Consider the following 23,095-nt stretch of genomic DNA (forward strand, 5'->3'; position numbering starts at 1 on the left):
GATGCTCTTCGCATAGGAAACTAACAACAACCAAAAAAAAAAAGTTCTTAAGAAACATAATGCCTGGTACTGGACACATGGAGTGAGGAGAGCAGACAGTGGATCAGAGATGAGAATGATCAGAAAGGCACTCTGTGATGTCTATGTACAGGTCATCCATCATTCAGTGAAAGGAGCTCAAGTCCAGGCTATTCACAGTTAACTCTTTACATCCCAGACAATTACACCGTAATTAAAATAGTCGAAAACAAACATGAGAAATGTTCCATATTTTGCATCAAGTACCCATATTGTTCAAGTTGATGAAAGCTTAAAACAATTCTAACAGAAGGGGGGAGGATGCATGACAAATCACTGAACAACATTGATGACAACAGCAACTTAAATCAAACTACACAGGGAATTTAAAATGTAATAACTAGGGGGAAATGGGATGCCAGATCAACGGAAAGCATTCTAAGGTTACAGCACCAATGTCTGGCTCGGTCTCGAGCCAGGCCTTTCCTAGCGGTTAGTACACTTCTCAGTGTTTCATTACAACACAGCCTGAAAACTCTATTGAAGGAGCTTCATTTTTGTTGCTAAAACGCCGCAAACAGATTTTATTTGACTCCTGTGATAGATTGTTCTCTTTGGTGTTTCATGATCTCAACAAGGCAGATCACGTTAGGCTAAAACTACATTTTTAAAACAATTCATTCTCACCAGGCACCACATTTAGCCATGTTAAGCTAAAAGGCTACAATTCTCTATTCATTTCTTGTTCTGTAATACATTAAGGTAAGTGTAAACATGATCAGTATATTGTCCAATGGCACTAGACAGACAATGGACCCCAGGACGACCAGAACGTCACATTCCCCTGCTCTTAAACCGGTGTCAGCACTGCTGCGGATCTCACACCTGGAAAGCGAACTTACAGATTCTGGATATAAACTATAGACTTATAAATTGTGCCACTCAAACATCTTGAGATATTAGTTTCATAAAATCGGTGCACTCATTCTTTTAGTGCTGTCAAATGATTAAATCGCAACTAATTGCATCCAAAATAAAAGTTTTTGTTTACATGATATATGTGTGTGCTGTGTAAATTTGTTGAGTATATAAATACGCACACATACATTTATATATTTAAGAAAAATGTTATGTTTATAATAAATATAGATATAAATTATATGAATATAAATATTTACATGTAAATACATAAATATTTTAAAATGTAAATTTCATTTTAAATATTTATATATAATAGTGTGTATTTATATATACATAATAAATATACAGTATACACACTTGTGTAAACAAAAACTTATTTTGAATGCGATTAATCACGATTAATTGTTTGACAGCACTACATCCTTTGCCCTTAAATCATGCTGTGCGCGAAGAGTGGAGGAATTATTATACATGTCATGACATCAACGAAGGACCGAGCGCAATGTGAAGGCATCGTCGTATAGGACATCCGCTCAAAGCGGTGGTCCTTTGACATCAATGCATAATGCAGTGAAAAGTGCGGCGTCGACTGACTCCACCCTCTCTGTGATTAATAAACTGGTTTTAGGAGTTAAAAGCACTTGGCAAAGCGCGGATTTTGATTTCTTCGTAACCACGAAGAAAGCCCACCATCTTGGGTCAGGTTGATGCCGCAGCTTTGATATGGGTGAACCGATTCCTCTTTTTTTTCTTTTTTTTTTTTAATATTTAAATAGATATAAAACTTTCTCTTTTTCCTTTTAAACAGACAGTCTGTACACATCTGGTACCAGTACATATAAAATTACAAGAATTGTTAAATTAGAAAGGATATGTTCCTTCTGATACGTCATATCAAAAATATGCAGCTTTAGTAAACATATTCATAGTACTTTTTTCTAAGCTAACTTTACATTGCTACATTACATTTTTCAGAGTTAGAAATATAGCAAAAGTGAGAGAATGCTGCCTCACGCTTTAGTCTCTGTGAGTCCAAGGGCTCTCCGTGCACAATGCAGTGATCTCAAGCACTGAGCAGCTGTATGACTTTAAAAGCCGTTGTGCGGAGTTAGACACCTCGGAGTAAATAGTGTACTTTCCACAGCAACCGTCCCTGTTCTGCACCTATCGCTCTCCTGCACATCCACGTACGCTGTACCAATCTCAGCACCTGCTTGACGCTTCCTCCCTTTCTCCATATCCTGCTGCGCCTGTGCAGCCCGAGTCCCTCTCTTCACTCCCTCCCAGACTCAGTCGATCTTCTCGACTTTTCCGATGATCTTCTCCTCGAAGATGGGCAGGATGGCATCGTCTTCACGTACCTCCTCGAACACCACTCCGCAGTCAAACTCATCGCTCACTTTCTTGAAATAATACCTAGGATGTGGCGAGTCAAAGGGAAAGGGATGGTTTTAAAGACTGTATTTTAGTTGACATTCCTGTAAAATTATTAGCATTATACATATAATCGCCATTTGATACTGGAAATAAGTTTAAAGAGATTGTTCATTCAAATATGAAAAATCTGTCACCATTTGCTTGCCTCATGCGGGTCCAAAGCATTATGATTTCCTCCACTAAATAAGCAATTTTGCTTATATTTCAGTGCAATTGTAGGAAAAGGTGACAAGCTTTCAAGCTTTAAAAGTTATAGAAATGTATAATAAAAGTGATCATTTCACTAATGTACAAGGGTGTGATTCTTTTGAAGCCCTAAAATAGTTTTTTTTATAAGTTATACTCTCCATGACTGATCAGAAATTGAGTAAAACAGTATTGTAAAATATTACAATTTAAAAGAACCAATTTATATTTTAATATATATTAAATGTAATTTATTCCTGTGATAAAGACTGAAATACTTTAGTCTTCAGTGTCACGATCCTTCAGAAATCATTCTGATATGTTGCTCAAGAAACCATATCTTGCTGGAAAAAGTTGTGCTGCTTAATATTTTTGTGGAAACTGATCTGTTTGTTTTGATAAATTGAACATTCAAAAGAACGGTATTTGTACATTTTTATTTAGCATTCATCTTTTAGAATATATAGTAAAAAATATAAATACAGCCTGTCACTTTAATGACTTTGCTGAATAAATTATTATCAGTAAACTGTCATTTAATAATCATATTTTGGTCTTTTCTCAAAAAAAAAGCTATTGAATGACTTTAGAAAACTTGAATAATGCATTTGCAAGGAGTGTAGAGGAGTTGTAAGGACCAGTTTTATTATACTTTCATACTGATATTGGCTTTTGTGAAGCTTGACAGTTTCGGTCCAAGACTCTCTTTTTGTGTTCCACAGAATATAGTTTGTAACAATATGAAGGTCAGTAAATGATGGCATGATCTTAATTTTTGGGTGAGCCATCTAAATTAAAAACTACAGAAGGTTCTCAAAAACTAGAACATGAGATGTGGCAAAGGTTTACCTGTAGCTCCCTTTCTTAGTAAGCAGCTCCTTGAACTGTCCCAGCGTGACAATCCTTCCTTTGACGGATGTCCTGTATGGGATGGGCTCTCCGCAGAAGTAATAGGCCACGATGATGTTCTCACAGGGCTGCTTCTTCATATTCTTATGCCTGCAAATGAAGAGAGAGGCACTTGACAAACATACCAAACATTTGTTCTACATCAAGAAGGAACAATAATTTTGCAGTTTGCTTTTCTAGCAACAAACTGAGAAGGAAAGGATGTCTGGACCAGAGCCGTATTTCAAAGGCTCTTGTATGTGCTCTGCTGGGCTTGAAGTGGGCACGAGTGCTGGTGGGCTTCAGAGAATCTGTTTACTGTTGCCAAGTAAAACGGATTCCAGATGCCTGACAAATGTTCCTCAAAAAAAAACAAAAAACACTGGCACCGACCGATGTGCCGCTTTCATCTCATCCACACCAAAGCTTTGATGTCACTAAACTGCATATCTGCATTAGAAGCAGCCACACACCCACGGCCTCTCATTCTCCTGCAGCTGATCAGCAGTTAATATGCCAGAACGACACTGCACTGCAACCAAATCTGTGAGAAACTACGTACTAAAACTGGACAAACTATATTACATTCATAAAGAAATAGTTCACCTAAAAATTAAAATTTGCTGAAAATGTAGTCACCCTCAGGCCAGTCAAGATGCTTCTCAATCAGAACAGATTTGGAAAAATTTAGCATTACTTGCAACATTACTTGCTCATCAACAGATCCTCTGCAGTGAATGGGTGCCGCCAGGAAGACAGTCCAAACAGTGATAAGAACACCACAATAATCCAGAAGTAGTCCACACGACTTCAGTACATCGATTAACATCTTACGTGAAAAGCTGCATGTTTGTAAGAAACAAATCCATCATTAAGGCGTTTTAACTCTAAACCGTTGGTTCCAGCCAAAAAGCAGTCTATAATCCACAACACTTGCTCCAGTGGAATAAATCCATCCCTTGTTGTCGTCTCGTATTAAAATTCACCAACATATTTGTTTAACACCGTTTTAACACGCAGCTTCACACTAGATATTAATTGATGGACTGGACCCATGTGGATTACTGTGATGTTTTTATCAGCTGTTTGGACTCTCATTCTGACGGCACCCATTCAGTGCAGAGGATCCACTGGTGAGCAAGTCATGTAATGCTAAAAGTATCCATATCTGGTGAGTAAATTAACATTTTTGGTTAAAATACTCTGTTAAAAGCTATGCACAGGAAGTCTGAATAGCGCTACACAGAAGCATCAGTTAACTACATAAAGGCACAGCCCTGACAAACACATGCGGGTGAATGTATCGGTAGCATGGGATGGTGAAGGGAAGGTCTACGCTCTATGGAGAAGCATGGAGGACATACTCTGCTTCGGAGAGCTCCATGTCGGAGACAGCGGGCACCACACTGAGCATGGGGAACAGAGCAGGCCTGACAGCGGTGCGACCCCTCTGGATCACCTCCATCACATACCTGAGGAACAACCCTGAGTTAGACACACCGGCTGCGTTCGAAGGCTCACGTCGCCTCATTATACGCATGCACCTAAGCCAGCCACAATGCGTGCAGGAACATGTCGACCAGAAGGGGTGTAATGCACAATACAGCCTTGTATTGTGCATTAAGGGCTGTAGAGGGATCACTGACAAATTCCTTCCAAGATGAAGAAACATTAAGTTTATAAAGCAAAGTTTGTAAAATGCAAAATAAATAAATAATTTTATTTTTGTTCATATTGGTTTCATATGGATTTTAAAACTTTACTAGCATTTTCAACAAAAAAGTAAATTTAACGACTCAACTGTCAAGTGGTGGAACTAGTATGTAAAATGTAATAACACCTTCCTTACATCTCAAATACATGCAACAATGTGTCTTTGTCAACTTACATATCTTACAAATTTTGTTAATTATCATAAATAATTTTTAAGTCACACCGTCTGGATGAACCTTCCCCAAGAACCTTGCCTTGTTGTAAATGGGTCAAATGATCTGACATTTTAAGTGACTTTGACATACAGTCATGAGGCTCTGCAGGGGTCCTTTCTATGATATCATTTCCGGTTTATTTTTCACTGCTTGTTTCACCACAATGCTTTGACTGCATGTCTGATTTGACAGAAATCTGTCATAATAATGCCCAACCACTTTCTTTTAAAGGCTTCTCAAGATACATTTTTCTTCATTACAATATTAGAAATGTTTCATTCTGACATTTTCAACATTCTACCCCAAAAACATTCATTTTTAATTTTTACATGATCGTAAAAAGGCATAGTCAGGTAATTTGGGTAAATGACGCTTACTCTTTAGGCCAGATCTATTTGAAAATGCACTAAAAAAAGCAATTTATGCACAAAGGCAGACTGCATGAGTCTTCAGGTGAACATGTCTTCTCACCTCTGCTTAGCCTGCAATGTTCCAGACTTCCTCCTCTCTTCCTCAAGCCGCCTGCGTGCCTCCTCCAGCTGGGTGAGGGGGTTGGGGGCTGGGTTGGGGGGCATGGTTGGATCCTGGATGAAGGGATGGGAGGGCTGCACATTGTTGCGGAGCTGAGCGGTAACCCAAGGGTGCACAGCCCCCGGCCGCTCCACCGAACTGGGCCTCGACACCTCGTGACTCTGAGCCTTCTTTGAGCCAGAGATGCTCCTATGAAATAAGCAAAAACAAAATTAGCTTTTACATTATTCTTTTTGAAAAACATTGCTATCTTTCTATCTATCCTAAGGGCTCTCACCCGTAAGGGCTCCTCTTATAGCGGCCAGCTTCCTTTTCACCCTCCATCATCCACTGCAATATCTTCTGGTTCCTCTCCATATCATCAGGGGGCAAGGGCTCTCGCATCTCAAAGTTTCGACCATCATCTCCTTTTCTGACCGGACGCTTTGACAGTGTGCTTCCTTTACTGCTACAATGAGACATGAGATCATCAATATCACTGAAGCTGTTGTGATAAATGGCTTCACTGAACGTCTCCCATTTTCAGTGCCATTCAAAAGTTTGGTGTCAGTACAATTTTCTTTTTTGAAAATAAATTACTTTTATTCCGCAACAACACATTAAATTGATCAAAAGTGAAAGTAATGATATTTATAATGTTACAAAAGATTTCTATTTCAAATAAATGCTGCTCTTTTCAACTTTCTATTCCTCAAAGAATCCTAAAAGAATTAGTAAAAAACTTCCAAAATATTAAGCAGCACTACTGAAATGTTTCTTGAGCAGCTTATTAGAATGACTGCTGAATAATCATATGACACTAAAGACAGGCGTAATGGCTGCTGAAAATTCAGCTTTGCATCACAGGAATAAATTATATTAAAAATATATTAGTAATATTACGCTTATTTTAATAGTAATATTTCCCAATGTTAGTGTTTATACTGCATTTTGAATCAAATAAATGCAGCCTTGGTAAGCTTAAAACATTTCTTCAAAAATATTTATGACTTATTGACTCTACACTTTTGAACAGCAGTGCACGTATCTAACAAAAAACATCGAGGCACATACCTGTAACCCATGGGGTCCATGGCACTGGGGCCGACACTCATTCCGTCTGCAAAGTTGCGTGACTTGGATCCAAAGTGGTGTTGCTCCATGTTCCAGGCAAATCCCCCATGCATCCTCATGGCTTCCGCCTCCACCGGTTCTTTGGGTTTCCCCCCCGTGGCACAGTGTGTGTGGTGAATGTGTTTGTGATGGTGCAGGTGTGCTGCTTCACCCTTTGGGCCCAGCCGAGCCTGGTGCTTGCCTTGGCCACCGGACAGCGGCATCATCATCATCCCGGGGATCTTGCCCGCGGGAAGCCCGTCAGGGGACCGGGACTTTGGAGAGTGGCGGCCCGTGCCCGGAGATTGACAGCCAGGGGTTTTCATGACACGCTGCACATGCTCGTCCAGGATGCTCTCTGGGTTTTCCTCATGTGCATCCCGTAGCTGCAGCCCGTTGTAGCTCATTTCAGAGTAGCGCCCGCCATAATGCTGCACATGGACCGCAGGAGGAATCCTGTGATTGGCCAGGGAGGGAGCGGTTGAGATGTCCGCATCGTCACCTTCCTCTTCCTACAGGACAGAGATTATTCAAAGATGACAAGACGCTTAAAGAAAAAACTCAGGCATTTGATTTGAACTATCTGAAACCAAAAGAAAAAACACATTTTATAGTGAGTGACCAAATAAGTCAAATTTGACAGATGGAGCAAGTCTACTGCAGAAAACAATGGGCTGTAGAATCACTGTGCAGTAACATGCTTAAACCAGCAGATGTCATAGCTTTCCTAAGATTCTATTGATATGCCTTTGTTATGGTCACATTGAAAACACACAATGACCTCAAACAGCCATGAGAAAATTCCCTTGTCTCTCCCAAAACTTGACTTCAATATTCCTTTTAATCATGAAAGCCCTTCTCCACAAGCAGACCTCGCTTTAGATTATAAATGATCTGACATGCTTGTTCTCTTAACGAGATTAAATATTTTCCTTGCTAATTTGTTGTGCCCTTCTCCCATTTTGATTTTACTGACAAAAAACACTGAGTTCTTTGACAAATGTAGTTTTACTCGTGGTCTGGTGACTAAACTGCATTTTAGTCACATTCTGTATTTGTTACTTGCAGACAATGAAAAAGCATAGTTTTGTCTATGAAAGCAGTCATGACCTAAATCTAATTAAACTGTAACTGCGTTCCCAAAATATCTTTATTCTGAATAATATTCAGCATATTACAGATTCAGGTTGTGTCACTCCAGTTTGGGGGCGTTTGCAGTAGTCCATGAATACTGTTATGTCAAGTAATTCTGATCATTTTCCCCACAAAATTAACCATTTTGTGTTTAACTGTTTTAATCTGTACCATTTTTAAGGAACAATTTCAAGTTATTAAATTTAATTAGTTGTAATGCACTGACATTGCTGCTTGTATTATGTTGATGTGTGCTAATCTATGCACAGTGTTTAGTAAACTATGCCTTTATGTTCTTTTTGCTGATAGTTACTAAAAAAAGTCATTTTATATGAACAGATCTCGTGATCAGTCGACATGTTGACCGTTGAATTGCCATCTATATACACCCCCACCATTCAGTTTTGTTTTTTTTAATTATGTTTAATCAGCAATAAATCATTATATTGATCCAAATTGACCAGAAAGACATTTTTGTTACAAAAATGTATATTTCAAATAATTGTTGGTTCTTTTCAACTTTCTGGTAACACTTTACAAAAAGGTGTCATTTGTTAACATTATTGTATTAACTAACATGAACAAACAATGAACAATGAATGTATTACACTATTTATTCATCTTTGTTAATGTTAATGAAAATAAAGTTCATGTTTACTAATGTTGTTAACTAATGAACCTTATTGTAAAGTGTTGCCAACTTTCTATTTATAATCTATCCATTTATATAAAACAAACCCTAAGAAATTGTATCACGGTATCCATATTTATCCATATCCATATCCATCCCTTAGAAACCTAAGATGGCGGCGCGCACAGTCGCAGCGGCTTCTCTCTCTCCTGACAAATCGGTGTTTTCGTGTTTTGTCTTGTAAGTCGCAATGTTTTTGCACATCTTCGTCTCGTCTACCTGTCTTTAAGCACGCATACAGTCGTGAGTTTCTGCTCGATGTCGGCAGAACCACATTTTTAGAGTTAAACTCCGCGCACGCTGAAGAGCTGCGGGACGTCGGTCTGCTCCGAATGCTTACTCCATCACCGACCCCCACTACTGTATCTCGCCTGTGGAGAGAGTGAGCAGCACCAAGTTCCTGGGTGTGCACATCACAAAGGACCTCTCCTGGACTAACAACACTGTAGCACTGGCCAAGAAAGCCCAGCAGCGTCTCCCCTTTCTCCGCAAACTCAGAAGAGCCAGAGCCCCGGCCCCCATCATGTGCACCTTCTACAGAGGCACCATCGAGAGCATCCTAACCAGCTGCATCACTGTGTGGTATGGCGCTTGCAACGCATCCTGCCGCAAGTCACTTCAACGCATAGTGAGAGCAGCTGAGAAGATCGTTGGTGTCTCTCTCCCCTCCCTCCAGGACATCTACAACACCCGTCTCACCCGCAGAGCCCTCCGCATTGCAGGTGATCCCACCCACCCGACACACAGCTTCTTCAGTCTGCTGCCATCAGGGAGGAGACTGCGGAGTCTCCAGGCGAGGACCAGCAGACTGAAGGACAGCTTCATACATCAGGCTGTCAGGAAGCTGAACTCCCTCCCGTCCTTGCCCCCCCTCCCCTCTTTCACCGCCATTTAACACAGCAACACACTAGGAATTCTGAGTCTGTGTCTGACTTATCTGTATCTGAACTAGGGATGGGCGATATGGCCTAAAAAATTTATCACGATAATTTCAGGTATTTATTGCGATAACGATACAAATGACGACGATGATAATATATATATATATATAAAAATAGATTAAGTTTTAAAGATTAAGTTCATTTCATATAGTATTATTAATGCAATTAACTTGAAACTTTCTGTACACAGCCAACTTATGGTCTAGACTATTATTCATATGCAAGTGTTTGTGCGGGAAAGAATGCGCATGCATGACAGTGAGGTGCTCGTGCGGATCACTTGCATTTTTTCCTGATAATGAAACAACTTAAAATAATAATAATTAAAAAAAGAAAACTTAAAATTGGGGCTCGTCACATACATGAGGAATATTTCTCAGGGCTCTACGCTTACTTTTCTTTTTAGGAGCGCTTGTGCTTCTAATTTAAAATATTTAGGAGCACGGTCAAAAATTTAGCAGCACCTTTCAAATCAATAATCAACAATTCTGATAAAAAAAATTAACCTTCCCATTACGAGGTGACTCAAAGTGATTTACAGGGAATTTTCCACTCTTTGTAACCACCATTTTTCTGTACACTTTGCATATTACGGTAGTTTGCTCCTCATCTGATTTTCTGTAACCAAACCAGTTGCAAATTGTGGAGGTAGCTCCTTGCGTAACAACAAGCTCCTCCTCATGATGCGTTCACACCAGACGCGAATGAAGCGTTAAGCGCGAGTGATTTACATGTTAAGTCAATGCAAAGACGCAAATAGACATCCTGCCGCTCAATTCGCGCTGCGTCATTCGCTGCACTGTTTAGAGCGAAATTCTATACATATGCTCTCTGTGGCAGTCATACATGTGCGCCTGGCAGAAGCCCCGCCCATGACGCAAATTCGCGTCTGTCGTGCAGTGAATTTCACGCGCGAATGAAGCAAGTAAACCCAAAATGTTCACGCGTCCAACTACGCGCGAATAGCGTGATTTATTCGCGCAAGTCTCGTCCGGTGTGAACGCACTGTCAGCCTCACATCCTCCTTTCGCCATGCTTGTCACTCCGCACATGAACAGTGAATCAGGCGCGCACAAAACTACGTCATCAACTAGACTTATCGTTATTATCGTGAGGAGACAAATTTTTATCGTGAGGAGAATTTTCAACGGTATATCGCAAACGATAAGATATCGCCCATCCCTAATCTGAACGCGTTTAATGTTAACTGTATGCACCAAGGGTCTGAGAATAACGCAATTTCAATTCTCTGTATGTATGTGCTGTACATGTGGAAGAATTGACAATAAAGCTGACTTGACTTGATAGTTCATAAAATATTAGCATTTAATAATAAATATAATACGCAACACTACATAGCATTACCATTACATTGATAATGCTTCTAGATAGAAAAGTGTTATTTTAAATTTCAATAATATTTCAGAATATAATTTTTTATTAAATGCTGCCTTTGGTGAGAATGAAAAACAATTTATTATTTTATTCTCCGTTAACAACAGAGTCACATTTTACATTTACCTCCATCAATATTCTTTTTTTCATCAAATGTGCCTTTTCATTTGGTTGTCTTCTCGTTTTCATAATAGAGAAAGTCAATAAAGCTGAAACCACAGCAGGTCATTTGTGTGCAATGCTTTGATTCTCTCTCCAGGTAGCGAAGTCCAAGGAGATTAGGAATTTTGAGGATTTGGCTAATGCATAATTTTATTTTTACTGAACAGCTGTTCGGGTCAGCGCTCTGGATGATCTTTAACAGATCATGCCAGAATAAAAAATTAATTTTAAAAAGATGATGAGGTGGGATACACAACACAAATCCAACCGCAATGCATAAAGCAGCCAATTTTCATTGTGCCATTTCGACCTCTAAAAACTGATTTCTGTCCGAAATTGACTGAATAACACCCAAGAATGGCGATATCAAGAGTTTATTCAGACTTGTCAAGGTTCAGTTGCTGGCAAAAACATGTTTAACTGTCAGAGTCCGTCCTGCTCAGTGGAGCAAAGAGAGCAAAGTGCTGTATATAGAAGATGGTTGCTCAGCTGATAGGTAGAGAAAACTTCAAACAAGTTTGCTGAAAGCCAAGGCTCCAGTGAGAATATCAGTTAGAAGACAAATGATATTCCTCCTTTGGCTTTTAATAACTCAAAGTCACTGTTCTGTGTCAGAAGTTCATCTTACAGGAGGCCAAACTACATAAATAATCTGCCTTGAGACTTAACACCTGGCTTTGAGTCGGGAAAAAGATTCCCATTTGCGGTGTGCACAAGCATTTCTTCACACACCGACTGACTTCAAACAAAGTTATTACACTGAGGCAGACTAGCAAGTAGCTCAATCTCAGCAGGTGATTCACCGGACACTGAACAGAAAGACGAAATAAATGAGCAGAGTCCCCTTGATAAGACAGGCAGTCTTTAGAACACATCCGAATGTCTTGCTCATGAACAGAAGTGGCAGAGACATCAGTGTTTGATACAAAGGGAAACAAACAAAAAAAACTACTATAGCTGAAAATAAGGCAGTGACGTGACGATTCGGATGCACTCACCTGTCGAACCCTCTTGAGCCGCTCCTCCAGTTTTTCTTGCGCCTCACGTTCCCTCAGCACCCCCTCCAGCCTGCTGATGAGCTCCGCCGCAAACTTCTCCGGCTCAACATGAATATCCTTTGGCATCCGGTTTGTGCGCTGATGGGACCAAAAAAAAAAAAAAAAAAACAACAGTGAAAGCAAAAGAACATTAAGACAAGTCTAGACAGACAAATATTTGAATAGACAGATATTTGACTAGACTGACATTTTTGATAATGTGCCATTGAGAACAGATACACTTGCTTCTGTACAGACTTCAGTAATCAGTTTTAGTTTGAAAGGGTTTAGATCAGGGGTCATAAAACTTGATCCTGGAGGGCCGGTGTCCTGCAGAGTTTACACTGGACCTCCAGGACCAAACTTGGTGACCACTGGTTTAGATTTATAGCTTATACTTATTAATCAAGATATAACCAAAAATAACTTGAAATAAATTTGATTTAAATGACTGATTAATAATGATCAACACTCAAATATACGCTTAAATTGCATGCTTTTAGGTAAATTGCATGTTTTTCATATCAGCTTTAAAAGATAGTGTTTCTAATCTAATGTTGAAATATAAGCATTTAAACAGCAGCTGTAAATCACTTGTTTCTTTGACAGATTCATTCTAACAAATTAAAACGAAGACAACAGATTAAGTAAAAACATAAGTTCATATATTTAGCAAAATACTCCTCTGTAGAGATTTATTTTTATGCGGTTGACATGGAGAAAGTAAATATCAACTCTTTGACATGTAAAATCAAACCGACGGGATTAGAATATTTAATTACATAATCAAACTGCATCTGCTTTTGTACTATTGTTTGCAACTGCACTGTTGCTGCTGACTCAAAGAGGGACTGGCTGATGAGTTATTAGTTATTTGAATGTCTGAAAAGGCTTAAATCAAGTTTTTATTATGTAACAGACATTAAAATTAAGATAAAGGCGAGAAACTAATTTAATACACTATTGTTTAAAAGTTTGGGGTGGATAAGATTTTTTTAATGTTTCTGAAAGTCTCCCATGCTCACCAAGGCTCATATATCTGATCAAAAATACCGTAAAAACTAATATCATGAATTATTTTTTACAATCTAAAAAAAAAAAAAAAAAAAAGTCTTCTATTTTAATGTGTGTTAAAATGTAATTTATTCCTGGCTACTAGACTACACTCATACACACTGTCCCCCTCAGCGACGGCACAATGATTCATGATCCCAACAGAATTATGCACTTTCTGAAAACTCATGGTAAAGAACATGTTGGATGAAGGAGTCTTCACACATTGAGCTTGCAACGTGAACCCAAAAATAATCACTCTTTATCTGAGCAGATGAGGTGGCACAGGGGAAAGGTGCATATAGAGCTTTATTGTACCATTTTTTTGCTCTCAAATCAACAGAACTCTAAACAACCTAAGTTCAGGAAATTAATTATTCCTGAAGTCTGGAAAGAGAGAAAAAGAGAGACTGGGGAGGAAGACAGACACATGAAGAAATATAGTTGCAGGCAGTGCCTGGACAAGGTCCAATAAAACCTTACAGGAGCCGTTAAAATTTTGATTACAGGGCCAAATCTGATCTAAAATCTGCTTCAGCTCTCTTTGTTCTGGCACTCTGTTTGCTTAAGATTCATCAGTCTCCTCCGCAGCCCACACGGTTACATGCCCAGTGGAACTGCAGAATCTGTCAAGTCTTGACAAGGCGTTTTGGTTGCTAACACTGCCTCCCTGCCGCAGACCACGCTTACAGAATATAAGAGAGCCTTTTAAACTTAGAGACAGAATGCCAGGGGAAAAAAAACATCCAAGTGAGAGAGTGTTAAAGTTTTAGAATCATAAACGTAATGTGAACGTAATGTACAAAATGATAAACCTGAACAAATTGGAGTAATAACAATTAAGCCAACAGTTCAGCTGAAAATTAAGATTCTTCACTTAGTACATGTTATTCCAAACCCACATAATGTTCTTTCTTCGGTTGAACAAAAAAAAATCAGACGTTAGGCAAGATGTTCAATCAGCTCTTTTCCATACAATGAATCTGAATGGCTCTCAGGGGCTGTCAAGCTCCAAAAGTCTAAAAGCATCTAATAGTCACATGATCGCTTTGTGCAAGGAACAGGCCAAGATGTGTCATTATTCACTTTCAAATATTGTGGTTTGAATATGAACTACCATTCAAAAGTTTGGGGTTTCTATTCATAAGCTTTCTATTCATAAAAGAGCCTTGAAATAGCATGTACTGTTTCTACAAAAATATTAAGCAGCACAATGGTTTTCAATAACTTGAATTTGAATGTTTCTTGAGCATCATATTAGACTGATTTCTAAAGGATCACGTGACGCTGATGAATAGAGTAATGACTGCTGAATAAATTTACATTTTAAAATATATTACAATGGAAAATAGTCATTTTAAATAGCAATAATATTTCAAAATATTCGTGTAGTTTTGATCAAATAATGACTTTTCAAAAAATCTCAAGTTTTGAGAGATCAGATCAGAGTCAATTTCTCACAAAACTATTGTAGATAGTTCAGAAGACTTATGCCGTACGAGTCACATCTGGAAAAATAGAGAATTGTGCGAATCACAATTATTTTTTGGCTCAAAAAGAGATCACGATTCTGAACTAAACAAAATAATGTGTGACAACATATCAAGTGCTGCCGTCTATTTAAGTGTTTAGTTAATTAATATGAATTATTAAACATTTTAATGTGTGTATTTAAAATATAATATATTGAATACACCAATTTTTTATACCAAAATTATGAAAAACTGGTTTGAATGAATGATTCAAATACTTCACTTGCTTCATTACTGGATGATTCAGTGTTTTTGAACGAATCTCTTGAATGAATGACTCGATGACAAGTAAATTTGATTAACAGTCACTTGTCGCCACCTAGTGACGAAACAATGTAATTGACAACTATTATTTGACGCATTGGTTCCTTTCAAAAGATTATTTACTTTTGAATCAAAGAACATGTTAAAAACTTGGGTGTTTATATTGATAGCTCCTTGAAGATGAACACTCAGATTAATCATGTGGTAAAATAAAATAATTTCATTTGAGAAATCTAGCCAAGATGAAATCATGTTTGACATTCAAGAGACTTGAAATTGCAATTCATGCTCTCATATCATCAAGACTTGATTACTGTAATTCGTTATACAAGCGTATTAGTCAAGCATCTATCCTAAGGCTGCAGAAAGTTCAAAATGCTGGTGCAAGACTTAATGAATATTAAAAAAATGTGAGCACATTACCCCGTCTTTGATTTCTCTACGCTGTACAGTACAGGATTGATTTTAAGCTTCTTTTATTAGTGTATAAGCCTTTGCATGGCCTTGCACCTACTTATCTATCAGACCTGTTAATCGAGTATCTGAGTGGAAGAACATTGAGATCAGCAACTCAAAATTTACTTTAAATTCCAAGGACTAAGTTGAGCCAGAAAGGGGATTGAGAGTTTGCGGCAGTAGCATCAAGACTTTGGAATAGTTTACCTTTACATTTCAGGGACGCTGACTTATTCTAAAGGTAGAGCTAAAGACATTGGTTTGCCATGGTGTATTTTTCTCGCTGATCATTTTTATTATTATTATTATTATTCTTTTAGGTGATGTTTTTGTACATTATAATCTGTATACAGAGATGATGTGAAGCACATTGGTCAACGCGTGTTGTTTTAATTGTGCTATATAAATAAAATTGACATTGCTCTATTTTGATCGCAAGTTCTCAACCATGTTTATATCCGAACTATAAACTTTCATCCCAGTATTTCTGTGATAACATGAATGACTGTAAGACTGTTATACTGTGTAGTTGAAAAGACTGTTTGTGAAGCTATTTCTTACCTAAACATGGTAAACAACACTGATTGTGTGGCTCATTTAATCTTTTTAGAGCTTGACAGTCCCTGGAAACAGCAAAACACCCTGCTACATCATTCTGCGTTCCATGAAATAAAGAAAGTCAAACTGGTTTGGAACAACATGAGGTAAACTATGACAGAAGCTGCATTTTCAGGTGAACTGTCCCTTTAAGAAAGTTTGTACATTGCAACTTGTCATTCGATAATCAGATATGGTGTGCACACTGAAAAAAAAAAAAAAAATGTTAAAGAGTCTCTAGTACGTCACATGCGCATTCGAGCTGAAGTGTCTTCACTGCCTCCACAGCTTTCAGTCTCTATAGGATGAGTGAAAGGCCCCGGTGAGGGGAAGCGTATATTTGCTCTGTTAAATTGGGCTCCATCTCAGAGGCTCCAATTATGCTGGAGCCGGTGCAGTGGGAAAGCCGAGCCATCAGAGGGGGAGGCTTCACATCTGCTGGAGCAGAGCAGGCAGAGCTGACGAGAGCACCAGGAACGCTTTAGACAGCACACTCGCGCTCTCTCACTCTCCATCAGCTATTCGCCCGCACATGATCAAAGCTCCCCAGCCAACGCTGTGCATCTTAAGAATGCACATTCATTTTAGGGGCGATGGGAGAGACAAGGCAGGGGGAAGAAAAGAGAGAGTAAGGAAAGACCAGAAGATGATGGACGGAGACAAGGCACAGAGAATAAGATAAAAAGAAAGAGCAGGGGAAGAGAAAGAGAGAGAGGAATGATGGAAAGAAAGGTAGAAAGACACACACACACACACACACACAAGTCAACAAGGTGTTCTAGAAATTCAAAGCATACTTACAGGAATATGAGGTAGTGGCACTCGCCCATTAACTTTGGCACTTTCGTGTATCTCATGTCGATGCGGCTTGCGATATCTATAGGGAGGGACTCCATCTCTGTAGGGAGAAGCATAAGATTTTAGTTTTCAATCTTTAGCAATATACAAAAATACAATACATGAAGTCATCATCTTCTACACAACACCTTGAAAAAAGTAACAAAAAAAAAAGAAAATTGGTCATTTACTCACCAGTATGACTTACTTTAAACCATGGAACACAAAGTATATGTTCAGCAGAATGTCTAAGTCAGTGTTGTTATAGTAAACTATTAAGAATAATTTTGATATGAATAAATAAAACAGTAACACTTTATAATAAGGTGCCATTAATTATTTTTTGTTAATGCATGAGCAACACAATTAATACAGCACTTATTAATCACTACTAACATTAATTAAAATTGAAAAACTGTTCATTAGTTCATATTAGCTCATGTCCAGTAAATAATATTAACACATTCAGCTTTGATTTTAAATGTTAAGATTAAGATTAAAGGGGTCATCGGATGCCCATTTCATAAAAGTTGATATGATTCTTTAGGGTCTTAATGAAAAGTCTATAACATACTTTGGTTAAAATTTCTCAATGGTAGTGTAAAAAACACCTTTACCCTGTCAAAATCAGCTCTGTTTTCATCAAGACGTTTTTTAGTCCATGTTGCTTTAAATCCTAGTAAGCTCTGCTGACCCTGCACCTTTCTTGACGAGCAGATCTATCTATCTCTCTATGGAGCATACTACACTTCATCCGAGAAACTGGCTAACTAGCTCATTATTAGTTTAGGCGATTTGCAAAGATTCATAAAAAGCCTTATACTCACTTCTTCTGTAGATAAAGCTGGATCACGAATGATTTGCGCGAACATAGATGCATTTATGTAGATCTGGGATCGGCGCATTCACTTCAAAATGAAAGTAATGTTAATCCTCTGCGTCTTAAGATGTCGGGATGTAAATGATGACTGCTTATTCATTATTACATCCAACAACAAAACACTTCAATTATTTAATCAGAGACATCTTGTCTTCTCCTGCACCGGAGCTGAAACAATGGCAGTCTGATGACAGCTCACTCAGGGCGGGTCTAAGGTAAGACGGTCTTGTCAATCAACTATCACGGGAGTGCTCTGTGCAGAACTACGTCATTCTGACAGGAACCTCAGAACAGCCTGATTGGAGAAAGAGGATTCCAACACACATTTATGTTCAAACAACTTGTAAAGTGAATTTTGCATCCGATGACCCCTTTAATAAACACTAATTTTTCTTAATGCAAAGTGTCACAAAAAAAAAAAAAAAAACTACAAGAACAAAATTAATAAAATTAGGAGGAAAACTGAAAATATAAAAATAAGCTAGCTAAAAATATTAAATACTATAATAAAGAATGCTCTTTTCTATACAGTTAAGTAAATGGTGACCACAGCTGTAATGCTGAATTTTTTAGCGAATATTTCATTCCTTTAAAGCTCAGATCACACGACTTCAAAAGCCTTATGGACTTGTGGATGAGACTTTTATGCCATTTGAAGGCTTGACAGTCTGTGGTTTCCATTTACTTTCATTGTATAAAAGAGAGCAGATCAGACATTCTGCTAAACATTCCTGTTCCACAAAACACAAATTCATACATACTGGAATGATATGAGGGTGAGTAAACAATGAACATTTTCATTTTTGAACAAACTATCCCTTTAACCATAGTATTGTTTGCCTAATCTACATACAATGAATGATTACGTGGGACCTAGCTTTTGCACCTAGCTGAGCTTGCTAAAGGCAAAATGTTACCTCACTCGCATGTGTGACTTATAAAGAAATGTCAGTTCTACAGGGAACAAAATGGTGCTGCTGCTTCATAACAATGAATATCTGCAGTCCTTGTGTGAGAACAGACCTCAGACTGCAAAGCTAAAGTGATAGCAGGTGTTTACGTTTTTGTTGTGGAACTGAAATTGTAAAAAAAAAAAAAAAAACATCCTCCCCACATCTGACTGAATCCCTGGGGCAGTGGCGGCAACAACTTCAGAGCAAAGCATGTTTGGGGCCCTTCAATGACACATGCTCAGGGAGTCTTTAATCCCCCCGGGTCCTGCTGCGGACCCCCCTGCATCTCTGCCTGGCAAACAGCTGATAATGGCCTCTAATCTAGCCCACACTTCAGACACATGTTCTTGCCCTGATGTGCCTTTAATGTGTTTTTTTGTGTAACATGGATCACTCATGCCATCTCTGCACTCAGCACACTCCCTGTTGTTGCTTCTCCAGCTAAAACCATCTCTACCTAAAATCCTCACAAAACGCATTAAAAAAGAAACTCATTTCCGGACGATGAAATTGTACATTTTTGCTAAATTATATTTAAGGTACGGTCACATTTAGCACTGCAAAATCCAGCCATTTGGATGAGGAATTTCGTGTGAGGGTAAAAGGTTTCCACCACTTAGATTTTATGTGTTCAAGTTGGTTACGTGGATTTGTGGCACTGGCCAACAGAAAGCTGCTTGGTTTGAAAAAGTGACTTCTGCTGTGCTTTGTACCACCCTAGAAACAATGGACTTTTTTTGTCCATGAAATTTCACTTTTGAATAGAAATGAATTTCAATAGAAATCCACATGATTGCTACACTAAGGCCAATAGAAAATGGTCCTTTGTCCATGAATTTATTTTATAAATCCACACTAATGGGAATTTCACATGAGCGAAATATTACCCTGTGAACTAGTGCTATGCGGATGGCGGTTATATCTGTGGGCGCTGCGGATAATCCACAGGTCAGGCAATAAAAAATTGCATTCTTATTATTTGCAAGTGGATAACAAATCATTAATGATGCAAATATTAACGTATGTTAAATAGGCTACAGAAATTGAATAAACTGCCAATTAACATATTAGATTTATTCAACAAAACATTATTTAGTCAAGAGCAGTGAGGGATTTTCTCTGTCTTTTGTTGTTTGAATAACATTAATGACAAATGGCACAACTTTATTAGGCTGCAGTCACAAGACCTATTTCACGGATCCAATGCTCATACATGTTTTCATTCGCAACTGTTTACATTAACTTAAGACAAAACCGACAGTGCTTCTGAGGATACTCGCCATTTTGACATCATTGTGTGTGTATTTGGCCACTTAAGCGCAAGAAACTCAATTTGGTAGTCGCTGCGCGCGCTTTGGATGTGACTGTGAGAGCACAGAAAAGCGCCTCAGGAGCGCATGAGTACCGAATGGCTTAAAAAGATGTGCAAATAATATATTTTTTTGACGATGCAACAATGACCGGTTAGGCAATTCTGTCAACTGTACCGAAAAGTCTTGTATCGCAGCGTTCAGCTCTAGATGCGCCGATTTGCTGTGAAGATGTGTTTTCAAATGACTGATTTGATCTGATGGTTTGTGTGAATTTATTTATTCATCTAACCTACACACTAAATTTAATAAAGGTTTTGCAGAAATTTCCCTAATTTTAAAGTCGAAAGCTGCGGGAATGAGTAATGAGATATATGCACAATACCGCACTGAAATTCAGGTTGTACAGAGAATTATGAAACATGACTTTTCCAAAACTTTCTAGGCCTGTAAATTTCATTTTAAAAATCATGACTTTTCCAGGTTTTTCATGACCGTATGAACCCTGAACATCACGATCGGGTGCGGTTATCTAAATGAGACAAAAACATAGGTGTGGGCGGTTGGATAATTTATTTGAAGCTGTGGATTCGGGTGACATTTTAGCTCATCTGCGCATCACTACTGTGAACGTTTTGCAACATGTTTAAAGGGATACTGAATAAAGCTGTAATTTGTTTTCTTTGCGCACAAAAAGTATTCTCACAGATTCATAAAATTACGGTTGAACCACTGATGTCACATGGACTATTTTAACGACGTCCTTAATACATTTCTTGGCCTTGAACGTGTCAGTTACGCTGCTGTCTATGGAGGGTCAGAAAACTCTCAGGTTTCATCAGAAAAATCTTCAGGGTTTCTGCAGGATTTTTAAGCTCAAATTTAAGACTTTAAGACCTTTTTTAAGGCCTGCACAAATAAAATGAATACCATATGAGCGGGGTAGGGCAATGTCTATAGCACCATATTAAACTGTAAAAAGCATCATTTACAATTCAGATACAAGTTCACAAAAACAAAGTTTTGTAGAATGATAAACTTTACATTTCAGCCTTTAACCCATTTTTAAGAAAATGGATGTCAAAAGTATTAATATTGATTTGATCAATTATCATCAATAAATTACTATATAAATTAATTAACATGAATTAGGGGTGCGCAATATTGACAAAAAAATATCTTGATATTTTCTGGGATTTTGTTCGGAAACGATAATTAGGCGATATTTTAGGCGAGTGTGTTATTGTGCTGGTATCTTAAAGATTGCCGTGGACAGCTGACTCCTGAAATTTTTTTTGATATTCTTCATATTCTGTGTGGTCAGTTCACAGCAGTGATAGAAATTAATCTTTCCAACAAGGTTTATGGGCATTTTTTTTACCTTTAAGCCATTTTCTCTGAAGGTGTGCATCATCTTTTGAGTCAAATTCTTGCATTTGGGTTGTTACCAAGCAAATGAAATCAGTATCAACAAAATGTATCTTTGTAATGCATCTGAAGAGGCATTTAGATGTATTTACACACGGTTTAATGCAGCTCGGAGGGACAAAGAGTGCCAACCTGCACAAATGCATAAATTATGTTTTGATATTTGAAACATAAAACGTTGAAAACTGATGTTTTGAAATTTTTTATTTTTTTTAAATGAAGATACTTTAAGTGTTAAATTAAAACGGCCAGCAGGTGGCACTAAGTCACTGTTAATAAGTGAGTCATTGTGATTGAACCGAATCATTTAAAGTAAACAGTTGATTCATTCAGGAAGGAATCACGGTCATGTTGCTCAGAGACGCGAAACAGAGCTGTGGCTGTGTTTCGAATTATTTTTGTTGGAGAAATAGAGCAAAAGCCGGAAATATTGTGTCTAAAACATAAGTCTCGTAATATTAACCTCTTGTTTATTGAACTGTTGCATAAAATCAATATCACATTTGTAATCATGCTGATTTTTTGGAGAAAAAAAAAAATGGCACGTATTGTGTGATATTAACTATATGAAATGATATAAATATAGGCTATACATTTTCAAACACAAATTCACACAAATACCATGGTGAAGCTAAATGGCTAGTATAGCAAAATCATGTTAACGTGTGGTTATTTTACTTTTACTTTAGTTATTTATTTGTAGTAAACCCGTGTTTAATTTTCATAAAGGTACATATGTAATTAAAACATTATTTAATTGAGTGCAGAAATGAACGCAAATAAATTACAATAGCCAGTCTTAACAGTTTACGTGCTCTGGCTCTTGATTTTATTATAATTTGTTTTTTTTAATTCCTTTGCCGGGAGGCAAATATATCAAATGTGCGCACGGTAAGAGCATCTACAGTAATTCACGTTGGCCAAAACACACAAGGAAACGCACTAAGAAAATAAATTCACCGGAAATCACAGACATCGCATTCGGACGGGATTAAAATCACCAAGTACGTCTGTGAAACACAAATTTCTCTAACGACCCCCTGTAAAACTAGTCCCGTCTGAATAGGTCTTATGTATACTATAGTTGCTAACGGTATTATTAACGGTTGTTCAGCAAGATTTCACTGACAACATCCAGTCGTTTCAATGGGAATCTACACGATTGGGAATTTCGATTGTGAAAGATCTCTCAATTCATATTTTGCAATAGGTACAAGTTGGTTACAGAGATTCGCAGAACTGGAAAACCAATGGAAAGCTGCTTGGTTCGAAAGTGACTTGCGTGAGCTGTGCTTCATTCACCAATACACTATTGACAATGGACCTTTTTTTTGGCCCATGAAATTTCCGTAATGTGACCGCACCTTGACTGAGCGCTGGGTGCATTAAGTTTTAAAATTACGCATTTTAAAAGCTTTAAATTT

At 38.0% G+C, this 23,095-nt stretch overlaps 1 protein-coding gene across 5 annotated transcripts in view; it reads right to left on the reverse strand.

The window, feature by feature from the left end:
- Positions 1-1,702: 1,702 nt before the first annotated feature.
- LOC306858023 (axin-1-like) overlaps positions 1,703-23,095 on the reverse strand; it is a 40,710-nt gene continuing 19,317 nt past the window's right edge. For 3 of the 5 annotated variants that reach the window (XM_079398367.1, XM_079398369.1, XM_079398368.1), the window contains exons 4-10: positions 17,065-17,161; positions 12,323-12,460; positions 6,963-7,513; positions 6,187-6,357; positions 5,850-6,098; positions 3,412-3,561; positions 1,703-2,355 (exon numbers count right to left, since the gene is read on the reverse strand). In XM_079398367.1, coding sequence (XP_079254493.1) covers positions 2,229-2,355; positions 3,412-3,561; positions 5,850-6,098; positions 6,187-6,357; positions 6,963-7,513; positions 12,323-12,460; positions 17,065-17,161 — 1,483 coding nt within the window. In that variant the 3' untranslated portion in view covers positions 1,703-2,228. The remainder of the gene's footprint in view (positions 2,356-3,411; positions 3,562-5,849; positions 6,099-6,186; positions 6,358-6,962; positions 7,514-12,322; positions 12,461-17,064; positions 17,162-23,095) is intronic. The other 2 variants (XM_079398370.1, XM_079398371.1) reach the window with 1 other exon arrangement.

The sequence above is a fragment of the Barbus barbus genome (genome assembly GCF_936440315.1).
Source record: "Barbus barbus genome assembly, chromosome: 3".
Taxonomy (NCBI): Eukaryota; Metazoa; Chordata; class Actinopteri; order Cypriniformes; family Cyprinidae; genus Barbus; species Barbus barbus.